The 16,439-nt window shown below is 35.9% G+C and overlaps 1 protein-coding gene across 1 annotated transcript in view; it reads right to left on the minus strand.

Moving 5' to 3' along the window:
- Positions 1–16,439, minus strand: part of LOC106078004 (mucin-2-like) — a 49,614-nt gene that overhangs the window by 11,844 nt on the left and 21,331 nt on the right. Inside the window, exons 2-4 of the mRNA XM_056028784.1 lie at positions 15,673–15,798; positions 7,562–7,658; positions 7,255–7,310 (exon numbers count right to left, since the gene is read on the minus strand). Of these exons, the coding sequence (XP_055884759.1) occupies positions 7,255–7,310; positions 7,562–7,658; positions 15,673–15,798 (279 nt within the window). The remainder of the gene's footprint in view (positions 1–7,254; positions 7,311–7,561; positions 7,659–15,672; positions 15,799–16,439) is intronic.

A 16,439-nucleotide genomic window follows, 5' to 3' on the forward strand; every position in this document is an offset into this window, starting at 1 on the left:
TACAGACAAAGAACAGATTTCATTTCACACGTCCAGTAAATGTTTTGGAAGTAAGAGATACATAGATACAGACAAAAGAACAGATTTCATTTCACACGTCCAGTAAATGTTTTGGTAGTAAGAGATACATAGATACAGACAAAAGAACAGATTTCATTTCACACGTCCAGTAAATGTTTTGGAAGTAAGAGATACATAGATACAGACAAAAGAACAGATTTCATTTCACACGTCCAGTAAATGTTTTGGAAGTAAGAGATACATAGATACAGACAAAGAACAGATTTCATTTCACACGTCCAGTAAATGTTTTGGAAGTAGAGAGATACATAGATACAGACAAAAGAACAGATTTCATTTCACACGTCCAGTAAATGTTTTGGAAGTAGAGAGATACATAGATACAGACAAAAGAACAGATTTCATTTCACACGTCCAGTAAATGTTTTGGAAGTAAGAGATACATAGATACAGACAAAAGAACAGATTTCATTTCACACGTCCAGTAAATGTTTTGGAAGTAAGAGATACATGGATACAGACAAAAGAACAGATTTCATTTCACACGTCCAGTAAATGTTTTGGAAGTAGAGAGATACATAGATACAGACAAAGAACAGATTTCATTTCACACGTCCAGTAAATGTTTTGGAAGTAAGAGATACATGGATACAGACAAAGAACAGATTTCATTTCACACGTCCAGTAAATGTTTTGGAAGTAGAGAGATACATAGATACAGACAAAAGAACAGATTTCATTTCACACGTCCAGTAAATGTTTTGGAAGTAAGAGATACATAGATACAGACAAAAGAACAGATTTCATTTCACACGTCCAGTAAATGTTTTGGAAGTAAGAGATACATGGATACAGACAAAAGAACAGATTTCATTTCACACGTCCAGTAAATGTTTTGGAAGTAGAGAGATACATAGATACAGACAAAAGAACAGATTTCATTTCACACGTCCAGTAAATGTTTTGGAAGTAGAGAGATACATAGATACAGACAAAAGAACAGATTTCATTTCACACGTCCAGTAAATGTTTTGGAAGTAAGAGATACATAGATACAGACAAAAGAACAGATTTCATTTCACACGTCCAGTAAATGTTTTGGAAGTAGAGAGATACATAGATACAGACAAAGAACAGATTTCATTTCACACGTCAAGTAAATGTTTTGGAAGTAGAGAGATACATAGATACAGACAAAAGAACAGATTTCATTTCACACGTCCAGTAAATGTTTTGGAAGTAGAGAGATACATAGATACAGACAAAAGAACAGATTTCATTTCACACGTCCAGTAAATGTTTTGGAAGTAAGAGATACATAGATACAGACAAAAGAACAGATTTCATTTCACACGTCCAGTAAATGTTTTGGAAGTAAGAGATACATGGATACAGACAAAAGAACAGATTTCATTTCACACGTCCAGTAAATGTTTTGGAAGTAAGAGATACATAGATACAGACAAAAGAACAGATTTCATTTCACACGTCCAGTAAATGTTTTGGAAGTAGAGAGATACATAGATACAGACAAAGAACAGATTTCATTTCACACGTCAAGTAAATGTTTTGGAAGTAGAGAGATACATAGATACAGACAAAGAACAGATTTCATTTCACACGTCCAGTAAATGTTTTGGAAGTAGAGAGATACATAGATACAGACAAAGAACAGATTTCATTTCACACGTCCAGTAAATGTTTTGGAAGTAAGAGATACATGGATACAGACAAAAGAACAGATTTCATTTCACACGTCCAGTAAATGTTTTGGAAGTAGAGAGATACATAGATACAGACAAAGAACAGATTTCATTTCACACGTCCAGTAAATGTTTTGGAAGTAAGAGATATATGGATACAGACAAAAGAACAGATTTCATTTCACACGTCCAGTAAATGTTTTGGAAGTAAGAGATACATGGATACAGACAAAAGAACAGATTTCATTTCACACGTCCAGTAAATGTTTTGGAAGTAAGAGATACATGGATACAGACAAAAGAACAGATTTCATTTCACACGTCCAGTAAATGTTTTGGAAGTAAGAGATACATGGATACAGACAAAAGAACAGATTTCATTTCACACGTCCAGTAAATGTTTTGGAAGTAAGAGATACATGGATACAGACAAAAGAACAGATTTCATTTCACACGTCCAGTAAATGTTTTGGAAGTAAGAGATACATGGATACAGACAAAAGAACAGATTTCATTTCACACGTCCAGTAAATGTTTTGGAAGTAAGAGATACATAGATACAGACAAAGAACAGATTTCATTTCACACGTCCAGTAAATGTTTTGGAAGTAAGAGATACATGGATACAGACAAAAGAACAGATTTCATTTCACACGTCCAGTAAATGTTTTGGAAGTAGAGAGATACATAGATACAGACAAAGAACAGATTTCATTTCACACGTCCAGTAAATGTTTTGGAAGTAAGAGATATATGGATACAGACAAAAGAACAGATTTCATTTCACACGTCCAGTAAATGTTTTGGAAGTAAGAGATACATGGATACAGACAAAAGAACAGATTTCATTTCACACGTCCAGTAAATGTTTTGGAAGTAAGAGATACATGGATACAGACAAAAGAACAGATTTCATTTCACACGTCCAGTAAATGTTTTGGAAGTAAGAGATACATGGATACAGACAAAAGAACAGATTTCATTTCACACGTCCAGTAAATGTTTTGGAAGTAGAGAGATACATAGATACAGACAAAGAACAGATTTCATTTCACACGTCCAGTAAATGTTTTGGAAGTAAGAGATACATGGATACAGACAAAGAACAGATTTCATTTCACACGTCCAGTAAATGTTTTGGAAGTAGAGAGATACATAGATACAGACAAAAGAACAGATTTCATTTCACACGTCCAGTAAATGTTTTGGAAGTAAGAGATACATAGATACAGACAAAAGAACAGATTTCATTTCACACGTCCAGTAAATGTTTTGGAAGTAAGAGATACATGGATACAGACAAAAGAACAGATTTCATTTCACACGTCCAGTAAATGTTTTGGAAGTAGAGAGATACATAGATACAGACAAAAGAACAGATTTCATTTCACACGTCCAGTAAATGTTTTGGAAGTAGAGAGATACATAGATACAGACAAAAGAACAGATTTCATTTCACACGTCCAGTAAATGTTTTGGAAGTAAGAGATACATAGATACAGACAAAAGAACAGATTTCATTTCACACGTCCAGTAAATGTTTTGGAAGTAGAGAGATACATAGATACAGACAAAGAACAGATTTCATTTCACACGTCAAGTAAATGTTTTGGAAGTAGAGAGATACATAGATACAGACAAAAGAACAGATTTCATTTCACACGTCCAGTAAATGTTTTGGAAGTAGAGAGATACATAGATACAGACAAAAGAACAGATTTCATTTCACACGTCCAGTAAATGTTTTGGAAGTAAGAGATACATAGATACAGACAAAAGAACAGATTTCATTTCACACGTCCAGTAAATGTTTTGGAAGTAAGAGATACATGGATACAGACAAAAGAACAGATTTCATTTCACACGTCCAGTAAATGTTTTGGAAGTAGAGAGATACATAGATACAGACAAAAGAACAGATTTCATTTCACACGTCCAGTAAATGTTTTGGAAGTAGAGAGATACATAGATACAGACAAAAGAACAGATTTCATTTCACACGTCCAGTAAATGTTTTGGAAGTAAGAGATACATAGATACAGACAAAAGAACAGATTTCATTTCACACGTCCAGTAAATGTTTTGGAAGTAGAGAGATACATAGATACAGACAAAGAACAGATTTCATTTCACACGTCAAGTAAATGTTTTGGAAGTAGAGAGATACATAGATACAGACAAAGAACAGATTTCATTTCACACGTCCAGTAAATGTTTTGGAAGTAGAGAGATACATAGATACAGACAAAGAACAGATTTCATTTCACACGTCCAGTAAATGTTTTGGAAGTAAGAGATACATGGATACAGACAAAAGAACAGATTTCATTTCACACGTCCAGTAAATGTTTTGGAAGTAGAGAGATACATAGATACAGACAAAGAACAGATTTCATTTCACACGTCCAGTAAATGTTTTGGAAGTAAGAGATATATGGATACAGACAAAAGAACAGATTTCATTTCACACGTCCAGTAAATGTTTTGGAAGTAGAGAGATACATAGATACAGACAAAGAACAGATTTCATTTCACACGTCCAGTAAATGTTTTGGAAGTAGAGAGATACATAGATACAGACAAAAGAACAGATTTCATTTCACACGTCCAGTAAATGTTTTGGAAGTAAGAGATACATAGATACAGACAAAAGAACAGATTTCATTTCACACGTCCAGTAAATGTTTTGGAAGTAGAGAGATACATAGATACAGACAAAGAACAGATTTCATTTCACACGTCAAGTAAATGTTTTGGAAGTAGAGAGATACATAGATACAGACAAAGAACAGATTTCATTTCACACGTCCAGTAAATGTTTTGGAAATAGAGAGATACATAGATACAGACAAAGAACAGATTTCATTTCACACGTCCAGTAAATGTTTTGGAAGTAAGAGATACATGGATACAGACAAAAGAACAGTGCAGATTTCATTTCACACGTCCAGTAAATGTTTTGGAAGTAGAGAGATACATAGATACAGACAAAGAACAGATTTCATTTCACACGTCCAGTAAATGTTTTGGAAGTAAGAGATATATGGATACAGACAAAAGAACAGATTTCATTTCACACGTCCAGTAAATGTTTTGGAAGTAAGAGATACATGGATACAGACAAAAGAACAGATTTCATTTCACACGTCCAGTAAATGTTTTGGAAGTAAGAGATACATGGATACAGACAAAAGAACAGATTTCATTTCACACGTCCAGTAAATGTTTTGGAAGTAAGAGATACATGGATACAGACAAAAGAACAGATTTCATTTCACACGTCCAGTAAATGTTTTGGAAGTAAGAGATACATGGATACAGACAAAAGAACAGATTTCATTTCACACGTCCAGTAAATGTTTTGGAAGTAAGAGATACATGGATACAGACAAAAGAACAGATTTCATTTCACACGTCCAGTAAATGTTTTGGAAGTAAGAGATACATAGATACAGACAAAGAACAGATTTCATTTCACACGTCCAGTAAATGTTTTGGAAGTAAGAGATACATGGATACAGACAAAAGAACAGATTTCATTTCACACGTCCAGTAAATGTTTTGGAAGTAGAGAGATACATAGATACAGACAAAGAACAGATTTCATTTCACACGTCCAGTAAATGTTTTGGAAGTAAGAGATATATGGATACAGACAAAAGAACAGATTTCATTTCACACGTCCAGTAAATGTTTTGGAAGTAAGAGATACATGGATACAGACAAAAGAACAGATTTCATTTCACACGTCCAGTAAATGTTTTGGAAGTAAGAGATACATGGATACAGACAAAAGAACAGATTTCATTTCACACGTCCAGTAAATGTTTTGGAAGTAAGAGATACATGGATACAGACAAAAGAACAGATTTCATTTCACACGTCCAGTAAATGTTTTGGAAGTAAGAGATACATGGATACAGACAAAAGAACAGATTTCATTTCACACGTCCAGTAAATGTTTTGGAAGTAAGAGATACATGGATACAGACAAAAGAACAGATTTCATTTCACACGTCCAGTAAATGTTTTGGAAGTAAGAGATACATGGATACAGACAAAGAACAGATTTCATTTCACACGTCCAGTAAATGTTTTGGAAGTAAGAGATACATGGATACAGACAAAAGAACAGATTTCATTTCACACGTCCAGTAAATGTTTTGGAAGTAAGAGATACATGGATACAGACAAAGAACAGATTTCATTTCACACGTCCAGTAAATGTTTTGGAAGTAAGAGATACATGGATACAGACAAAGAACAGATTTCATTTCACACGTCCAGTAAATGTTTTGGAAGTAAGAGATACATAGATACAGACAAAAGAACAGATTTCATTTCACACGTCCAGTAAATGTTTTGGAAGTAGAGAGATACATAGATACAGACAAAAGAACAGATTTCATTTCACACGTCCAGTAAATGTTTTGGAAGTAAGAGATACATAGATACAGACAAAGAACAGATTTCATTTCACACGTCAAGTAAATGTTTTGGAAGTAGCGAGATACATAGATACAGACAAAAGAACAGATTTCATTTCACACGTCCAGTAAATGTTTTGGAAGTAAGAGATACATAGATACAGACAAAAGAACAGATTTCATTTCACACGTCCAGTAAATGTTTTGGAAGTAGAGAGATACATAGATACAGTCAAAAGAACAGATTTCATTTCACACGTCCAGTAAATGTTTTGGAAGTAGAGAGATACATAGATACAGACAAAAGAACAGATTTCATTTCACACGTCCAGTAAATGTTTTGGAAGTAAGAGATACATAGATACAGACAAAAGAACAGATTTCATTTCACACGTCCAGTAAATGTTTTGGAAGTAGAGAGATACATAGATACAGACAAAAGAACAGATTTCATTTCACACGTCCAGTAAATGTTTTGGAAGTAGAGAGATACATAGATACAGACAAAAGAACAGATTTCATTTCACACGTCAAGTAAATGTTTTGGAAGTAAGAGATACATAGATACAGACAAAAGAACAGATTTCATTTCACACGTCAAGTAAATGTTTTGGAAGTAAGAGATACATAGATACAGACAAAGAACAGATTTCATTTCACACGTCAAGTAAATGTTTTGGAAGTAAGAGATACATGAATACAGACAAAAGAACAGATTTCATTTCACACGTCAAGTAAATGTTTTGGAAGTAGAGAGATACATAGATACAGACAAAAGAACAGATTTCATTTCACACGTCCAGTAAATGTTTTGGAAGTAAGAGATACATGGATACAGACAAAAGAACAGATTTCATTTCACACGTCCAGTAAATGTTTTGGAAGTAAGAGATACATAGATACAGACAAAGAACAGATTTCATTTCACACGTCCAGTAAATGTTTTGTTGTCAATTGAGTATTGTAAAACGTATCAATGAATCAATTGATGAATAAATCAGAATGTTCAGGCGGTGACATTTATTTTCCAAACAGTTCTAAGTACATAGCCCTCAACACACTTCTGGGAATGTAACATACAGACATTCAACATATCTACTTACTTTGAAATAAACCAGGAACCATCTTATAAACAGCATTTTGTAGGGAATGGTCTAATCTGTCAAGTAGAGATGAAGGCAACATTGTCAATATGACATGTAACTAGATTATCATTGTCTAACAACATATGGTGAACATGTGAAAAACAGAAATCATTATAACATATGGTGAACATGTGAAGAACAGAAATCATTATAGGAACGCACTGACACCGTTCAGTGCACATTACTAGCTGGCATCGCCCGTGCTTGCCGAGTTCAAATGTCAATATTGCAAGTCTTTTAAACACGTTTTGAACTGTCTACTTACCTAATATTCTGCCAGGGGCGTGTTTTGTGAATTAAAACTTCACAGATAGGGCAGTAGTTGCTGGTCTCCAAATAACGCAAGATACAAGTCTTACAAACTGAGGAAAATAATAAAAACATATCATGAACTGAAGCATACATCCTGCTACGGAATGTGAAATAGACTTTACAAGTATTACGAAAGATAGAAGAACATCGGATTCAAACTGTGGACGCTACAATGTGAGTGTTGAATGAAATGTGAATTCGCTCACGTACATATACTTTTAGGAGGACATTAACAATAATAAAAAAGATCCTTAAGCCTATCAGGAACTGGACAAAATAATCAAGTGGCTACAGATGATCTCTTTCAATAGACTATGAGTATTTCAACACTGCCTGGTCAGATTGTAATGACTAGATACTGTTAATACAATCCAGTACAGGATAGTGATTCATGCCCTCTCTGTATCTCTCCACTCCGGCAAACAAACAGCATGTTGGATCTTGACACGGTAACAAGGGAAGAAAAGGTCAACAACTTTGTCATGAGTAACATTGGACTTAGCGCCAAGAAGACACGTGCCGCTCAGGTGAGTAATAACTACTCTCTCGTGCGCGCGTCTTGAGAATAGACAGGTTGTTGTTTTTTTTTCTAACACATTTTGTCCCCATCACCCCCTCTTGAAAATCAATGACACACAGTAGAAATAAAATCTTTATTTAATATGGTACTGTGTGCCTCGAAACAGAAGAGAAATTGACCTCAGAGAGTAGGGACATTGTTGCAAGTCCAGTTTCCCACCCAAAGGCTAGTACCTCCGCCGTTCCACGCACCGACTCCCTCCATTGTTTCTCTGCCTGTCCGAACGGATGTCCTGTGGTCATTATGACCGCTTGCAACCCCGAGAGCTATTAACTGGCACGGACTTGATAGGAGGCCATTATGGCGCACAGGATTGGATGATTGCTGCTAATCTTGAACTTTTTGACTCGCTCAAGCGCACGCCCGTCCCCTCCCGCTCTTGAACTAGCGGGCGACACTGATGTATGCCTTTAATAGTTATTGCTGTAATTGGCTCGTTTCAGGAGCAATGGGGGCAGGGGCAGTAAGGTGAACATACGACAAACAATCCAGTAAGTAGCGTCGAGATAGCACTAACACTAGTTCATCCCAAACCTGATGCTAAAAAGCAGATAATGACGTAATATGTCTATCCAAGTGTATTAGTCTTGGTCAATAGTATGTTTTGTCTATAAGTGACACCGAGACGGCAATCAGCTGAATGACGAAAAGCACATTGGGAAATGTTTGGTGGGCTCATGAGATGTCAGTGATGACTGGATGAACAGGAAACAGACACTTTTCTATACCTAGAGGCTGAGTTCTAGTTCCTGGTTCAAGGCAGTCGCTTTAAGTCATTGTAACTATTTCTTTGTTTCCCCCTTGTGTAAATGTTCTACTTTGTCTCTGCAAAACTAGTCACTCTCAACCAATACTCGCCTTTTCTCTTCGACATCAAGTAGTGACATTTCCCCTAAGTGTTAGCAAGATTTAGCAAGATTTGATGACATCTACTTAAAGAGTCAAATAGCTGAACACGTCCAATGAAGTAATTGAGGTGTGTCGGCTTGTACAAATGAAGTAATTGAGGTGTGTCGGCTTGTACAAATGAAGTGATTGAGGTGTGTAGGCTTGTACAAATGAAGTAATTGAGGTGTGTCGGCTTGTACAAATGAAGTGATTGAGGTGTGTAGGCTTGTACAAATGAAGTAATTGAGGTGTGTCGGCTTGTACAAATGAAGTAATTGAGGTGTGTCGGCTTGTACAAATGAAGTAATTGAGGTGTGTCGGCTTGTACAAATGAAGTAATTGAGGTGTGTCGGCTTGTACAAATGAAGTGATTGAGGTGTGTGGGCTTGTACAAATGAAGTAATTGAGGTGTGTCGGCTTGTACAAATGAAGTAATTGAGGTGTGTCGGTTTGTACAAATGAAGTAATTGAGGTGTGTCAGCTTGTACAAATGAAGTGATTGAGGTGTGTCGGCTTGTACAAATGAAGTAATAGAGGTGTGTAGGCTTGTACAAATGAAGTGATTGAGGTGTGTCGGCTTGTACAAATGAAGTAATTGAGGTGTGTCGGCTTGTACAAATGAAGTAATTGAGGTGTGTCGGCTTGTACAAATGAAGTAATTGAGGTGTGTCAGCTTGTACAAATGAAGTGATTGAGGTGTGTCGGCTTGTACAAATGAAGTAATTGAGGTGTGTGGGCTTGTACAAATGAAGTGATTGAGGTGTGTCGGCTTGTACAAATGAAGTAATTGAGGTGTGTCGGTTTGTACAAATGAAGTAATTGAGGTGTGTCGGCTTGTACAAATGAAGTAATTGAGGTGTGTAGGCTTGTACAAATGAAGTAATTGAGGTGTGTCGACTTGTACAAATGAAGTGATTGAGGTGTGTGGGCTTGTACAAATGAAGTGATTGAGGTGTGTCGGCTTGTACAAATGAAGTAATTGAGGTGTGTCGGCTTGTACAAATGAAGTAATTGAGGTGTGTAGGCTTGTACAAATGAAGTGATTGAGGTGTGTGGGCTTGTACAAATGAAGTGATTGAGGTGTGTAGGCTTGTACAAATGAAGTAATTGAGGTGTGTAGGCTTGTACAAATGAAGTGATTGAGGTGTTATGGCTTGTACAAATGAAGTGATTGAAGTGTGTAGGCTTGTACAAATGAAGTAATTGAGGTGTGTAGGCTTGTACAAATGAAGTGATTGAGGTGTGTGGGCTTGTACAAATGAAGTGATTGAGGTGTGTCAGCTTGTACAAATGAAGTGATTGAGGTGTGTGGGCTTGTACAAATGAAGTGATTGATGTGTGTGGGCTTGTACAAATGAAGTGATTGAGGTGTGTATGATTGTACAAATGAAGTAATTGAGGTGTGTGGGCTTGTACAAATGAAGTGATTGAGGTGTGTGGGTTGTACAAATGAAGTGATTGAGGTGTGTGGGTTTGTACAAATGAAGTGATTGAGGTGTGTCGGCTTGTACAAATGAAGTGATTGAGGTGTGTGGGCTTGTACAAATGAAGTGATTGAGGTGTGTAGGCTTGTACAAATGAAGTGATTGAGGTGTGTAGGCTTGTACAAATGAAGTGATTGAGGTGTGTAGGCTTGTACAAATGAAGTGATTGAGGTGTGTAGGCTTGTACAAATGAAGTGATTGAGGTGTGTAGGCTTGTACAAATGAAGTGATTGAGGTGTGTGGGCTTGTACAAATGAAGTGATTGAGGTGTGTGGGCTTGTACAAATGAAGTGATTGAGGTGTGTGGGCTTGTACAAATGAACTGATTGAGGTGTGTAGGCTTGTACAAATGAACTGATTGAGGTGTGTAGGCTTGTACAAATGAAGTGATTGAAGTGTGTGGGCTTGTACAAATGAACTGATTGAGGTGTGTAGGCTTGTACAAATGAACTGATTGAGGTGTGTCGACTTGTACAAATGAAGTGACACATCTCCTGGTCTCCGTCATTCCTCTACTATTTCCGGCAGTTCATGTTGAAAAAGTTTTTAAAAAGTTTTGTTCATTTTTGAATTTTATTTACACAACCTTTTTTTTTTTAACCAAATATTTTTTTATTTTATTTCACAAGATGAACACTGCACAAAGAATACGTATTATGAAACCCAATAAAAACAAAACATGCATTGTCTGTGTAGAGAAACATGCATTGTCTGTGTAGAGAAACATGCACTGTCTGTGTATTAGAGAGAGAGTTCTACAAGCCAGGAAGTTGCAGTGCAATCATTTCGGTTCGATCATTCTATGGGACTCTAGGTTCAAATAGATAACAAACAAACGAACTAGTTCTCGTTAAAAGCCAACATTGTTATAGGTGACTGTTCAATTGTCCAGTTTTGATTAGGATTAATGAAGCCACATTGTACACGCGGTTAACTGAAGGACACCAAGACTCTCTCTCCCTCACACACCCATCCACACAACTAATAGTTCCAAGGAAATCAAACGTTCTCAATGTTTCTTTCTAATCGATGCACTAAAGCGGTACACGTGACGTTCTGTTCACCGATGCACTAAAGCGGTACACGTGACGTTCTGTGCACCAATGCACTAAAGCGGTACACGTGACGTTCTGTTCACCGATGGACATCAAAACTACATTGAAAGTATTTAGCAATGTTTAATAGTTTGATACATACAAGTTTTTCGGAATGAAAATGTGTATAATGGGAACAAAACAATAAAACTGTGTGTTTGCTCATTTAAAACATGAAGGAACTGAAGCAGACGTGATGACTTTATCCCTGGCACGGTTCACCACAAACATTGGAATGCCGTTGGCTAAATAGACCGATACATACACACTATTCGATTTTTTTGTCTCACTGAATTTGTCTTATGGGCTTTTGGGGGGGGGGGTGCACCAACATATTCTTGAACCAGGGCGCAAGGGTACCTAGAGCTACGCCACTATGCAGCAGCTTATTTAGAGGCGTGAAAAAATCAAATGTGACTAAGTATTAAGAATCAAAACGTGAATGTCATCGTATGACCTCTAGCTCATTTAGAAACACTGCATTTCTCTAAGCTACTCACTCTCAGCCTAATGACCACCGGAAGTGGACCAGCCAGTAATGTGACGATGAAGCGCTGATGAACTCATACAACAATGATTGAAAATTAAATGCTAGTCTCAAATTATTACACGATTTTAATTAGAATGATACTAATAATACTATTATCTTTGATTAGCTAACAAGGATAGATAATAATAGTGAACATACTTTAGATATGTATAATATTTTAAAGAATGGTTGCCTGTAAGTAAAAAAAAAAAGCAAAGTTAAGATTATAGTTATGGTCAGTAACCATATAAACAAGCCTGGGGCTCTACATCTACATTAAATTAAGAAAAACACTAGTTTTAGTCAATACCCAAATTTTTACATTAAGTAACAACCCGTTTCTACATCAAAGGTTTATGGACAGGGGCCTTTGTTCACGCCCAGAGATATCAAAAGACATTTAGTGTGTATTGATCGCCCCAGTTATATAGGCTAATGATACGAAAGAAAAAACATAGTATTACTATTGTAGCCTATTAAACGATTCATCCTGGTTCGTGCTGTTAACACATTGACTCTAGATACTTTCTAATAAGTGTTCCAAAATCTGCAGTCTGTGTCAACGAGTGAATGTGATGGCGTGATAACTGTATACTGAAGTAGCCGAGGCAACAAAAAGAGAGACAACTGTAGTCTACGTCAAAGTTGTCTCTGCCTCATGTTTACGTATTTAAGTATCAGTTGAACAAGCTCAAAATGTTTGCATAACTGCAATAAGTCAATGCATTAGAGTGTACACAAATAAATAATTCAATTGACAGTCTAAATCAAGCTTTCAAGATTCTAAAAATGTAAAACATATTGCTTACAGAACAAAAAAAAAAGAGAAATCAAGAGCTAATATTTCAATAAGTTTGTCAAATGTGAACAAAATTTCACTTGTCATTTACCTAATCATCAAATTAAATGAACTCAAAGACTAATGTACATAGTGATCATGTAAACACACACTCAATAGTTCCAGTGTATTTTCCCTTTGCCTTTTGTTTCTTTCAAAGATAAGTTGAAAAAAAAATGTTTTCAAAAAATCACTTTAGTAAAGCTCTTCACAAATTTCTCTTTTAATGGCTTTGTTAAAACGTCCATTTTACCGAGAAATCCATTTTAAACCATCCACTCGAGTTCAGTGTTGGTGTAGAGACAGTCTACAAAGATTGAAGTTTTCAAACAAAATTGTTGCTTGAAGTATCAAGTAGCTAGAGAACTTGGCCTGCGTCCATCTCTCTCACCTCTCCGGTAGTGGGGAATGTTGTGTAGAATGAAGGTAACCCTCCGTCAACAAACCACTTCAACAGTGACATTGTGCCAAGTAGAGAGGCACAGAAAGGAGAGGCACAGAGCCTGTTACTCCAATGTCAATTGTTCAGCATCCATGTCCTGCTGAGTGGCTTCAAAGTGTCACCTGATCAGACCCAACAACTTGCAGTGTTTGCCTCATCATGTCTTCGAACAGTTGAAACAATAGGCCATCAGACAAATAGAATTGGACAGAAAAGTTGTCACCCAAAAAATTTTGCCAAAACGGTAAACAATTATTAAATGCAAGCGTTCACTTTTCAAGTTTTAGCATTTGCTTGTAAAATTTAAATTGGGAAAAAAAAAACACTAAATAATGTGTGACTGTGTGATAATAAAACAAGATGATCTCTCGCCAGTTGGTTCGAGGACAAAAGATGAGTTGTAGACAATGGTAACAACTTTTCATTTGGTAAGCACACACACACACAAGTGAATTGTAAGGTGTAGATGTAATGTTGAAACTAGAAACTACAGTCTAGATTTTAATCATGGATAGATGCTCATTAACAGCCAGTTATAATTAGGCAATGTGTATTTGTTTTTTTTTATTGACAGGGGTACAAAAACAAAACAACAGAAACATTGGATCCAATTTTCTTTTTCTTTCAACACTTTCCAATACATTTTATAGTCCATATACATTGGGGGGGGGGGGGGGGGAATAACTAGCTTCTTGGCCATAACGGGAACAAATCTAATCTGACTTCTATAATTTTTCAAAGTATACAAATTAATAAATTTTATTGTTTTTTTTTTTTAAATAGGTTTAAATCTAGATCCAACATTGGTTTTGAAAGGACTATCGCGTTCTGGAATTTCCGAATCTAAGGCATTATTGATTCAAGAGTTAAATAAATTAAAGAATAATTTTACACCCCGTCTGCTAAATAACAAAGTTTTGATGACGCAATGTAACCTACATCTATGCAAAATAATTGCTCTATAAGAAAAAAAAAAAAGACTATTGAACCAACTTTGACGTTCTATTCGATAAGGCACTTGTCATTAATTCTTCGGACTCGAAGATAAGCCTTCTTGTCAGTTGTAGAAAGGATTTTTGTTTTGTTTTTCTTGTTGTCATTTAAGTAACAAAATGAGGAACAACATTTTTATAATAAATGAAAAGTTATCATGGAACCCCCAAAGCGATGACATTATTACAAAATCAACAATGAAACTAAAATGCTATTTATCTTGTCTTATATAATACAGATGTTACTTCAAAAAAGAACATAATTACGCCCTAAGAGGCATGTTAACCAATGACTTAAATTCTGCCAAGTTACTGATTTTCCTGTCTGGCTCAGGCAACCCATTCCATGCTCTAAAAGCACTAGGGATAAAGTAGCATTTGTAAAAATTTGTCCTAGCATATGGAATGAGAAATGTGCCTTTATCTTTGTGTCTTTCTGAGTATTTATTGGATTTTGTTTTGTATTTGAAGATTTAGAGACGCTTCAGGACTCAAAAAGTTAAGTAGAAATAATATAATACGATAAAAAAATAATAAGATAAAACACCGAACCCTAATTTACAAATAGAAACACTCAACCTTTTTAAAATAATCAGAAACATACAAAGAAAAAGCACATTTCTTATCCTATAGACTAGGCCACTAGGGGTAATTGGTTATATTGCTTCTTTTTTTCTAGTGCTATTAGAGCATGGAACGGGTTGCCTGAATCAGCCATGAAAACCAATGACAGAGTTTTAAGTCTCTAGTCGACTGGACCGACACATGGATACGTGTAGGACGAAATTATTTTCTAAGAAGTAACGTCTGTATTTTATAAGATAAGATAATTACCAAGTTAGACGCAGACGTATATGTGTACCAGAACGAGAAGAGAAGCCAATAGGCTACACTAGAATGATGTTAAATACGGATACGCGAAGTTATAAATAAACTAAAAACAATACACCCCATTATTTCTATACGCAGCCATTAAAACACTGTTAAGTTGTATGTTGGGTTTTTCCCAGGCATTGTTTTATTCACATAGTCATATTAGTGCACTGTGTTTTCCAATGCAGCCTATAGATCTCTAATTGCCATCATCGTTAGCAGCTATTAGATAGGACCCAATGGTGTGTGTCCCACACAGTCAAGACATGAAGGTTAAGAGATGGGGCAAGCTAAGGAGAGCAACCAAACAAAGTTCAAAGGTTACAATATAAAAATCAACTTACAAGCATGAAGACACTCTATTATAGTAGTGGCGTCTATCAGATATCCACCACACAGTGCACACAAAAGGTGCGGGTTCAATTCTGAGATGCGTAACCGTTTGGAGCTTTGTGGCTCCACTTTACGTTCTGAAAAAGAAACAAACAAAGTACAGAACAAAAACAAAACTTTAAATAAAAAACGACAAAGCTTATATTAAGTGTATCAATTCGTTTGCATCAGTCATGTAATTAAATTTGTAATAGATCTAGACTAACAATAATAAATTGATGTGATTAGAAATATTTGTTTACCGATTGTTTTTGCTTAGCGCTATTTCGTGTCTTAGCTTTCTCAGTACGCTATGATCCTATCACTTGATAGGACCAGCTGGAAAGGGAAAGGAGGTGGGGAAGAGAGAGAAAGCACGGGGTATCTGGGTGATCGCTTTTTAAATGTATTTAAAAGAAAAAACGACCTGAATTCGAACTTGTGGGCTAAAGCCTTCTCGGGCTTCACAAGCCAACGCGGTAACCGCTCTACCAGCGAAGAATCTATGAACATAAAAGATTGTATACTTATCTATTGTTATAATTACATGTTTGCGTTTACTAAGCCCCATCAATCTATAAAGGGAACAAATTCAGCATATACCACCACTTCAGTCAAGTACAATTTCTTTCCCTTGTTATAGATACCAAATACAAAATGATTTATTACCAATTAACTAATTGGTTACTTTTTAAAATTGATTCTTGTGTTGTCAGGTAAAAGAAATAATTGTGCACAA

Source organism: Biomphalaria glabrata, chromosome 1 (assembly GCF_947242115.1).
Source record: "Biomphalaria glabrata chromosome 1, xgBioGlab47.1, whole genome shotgun sequence".
Taxonomy (NCBI): domain Eukaryota; kingdom Metazoa; phylum Mollusca; class Gastropoda; family Planorbidae; genus Biomphalaria; species Biomphalaria glabrata.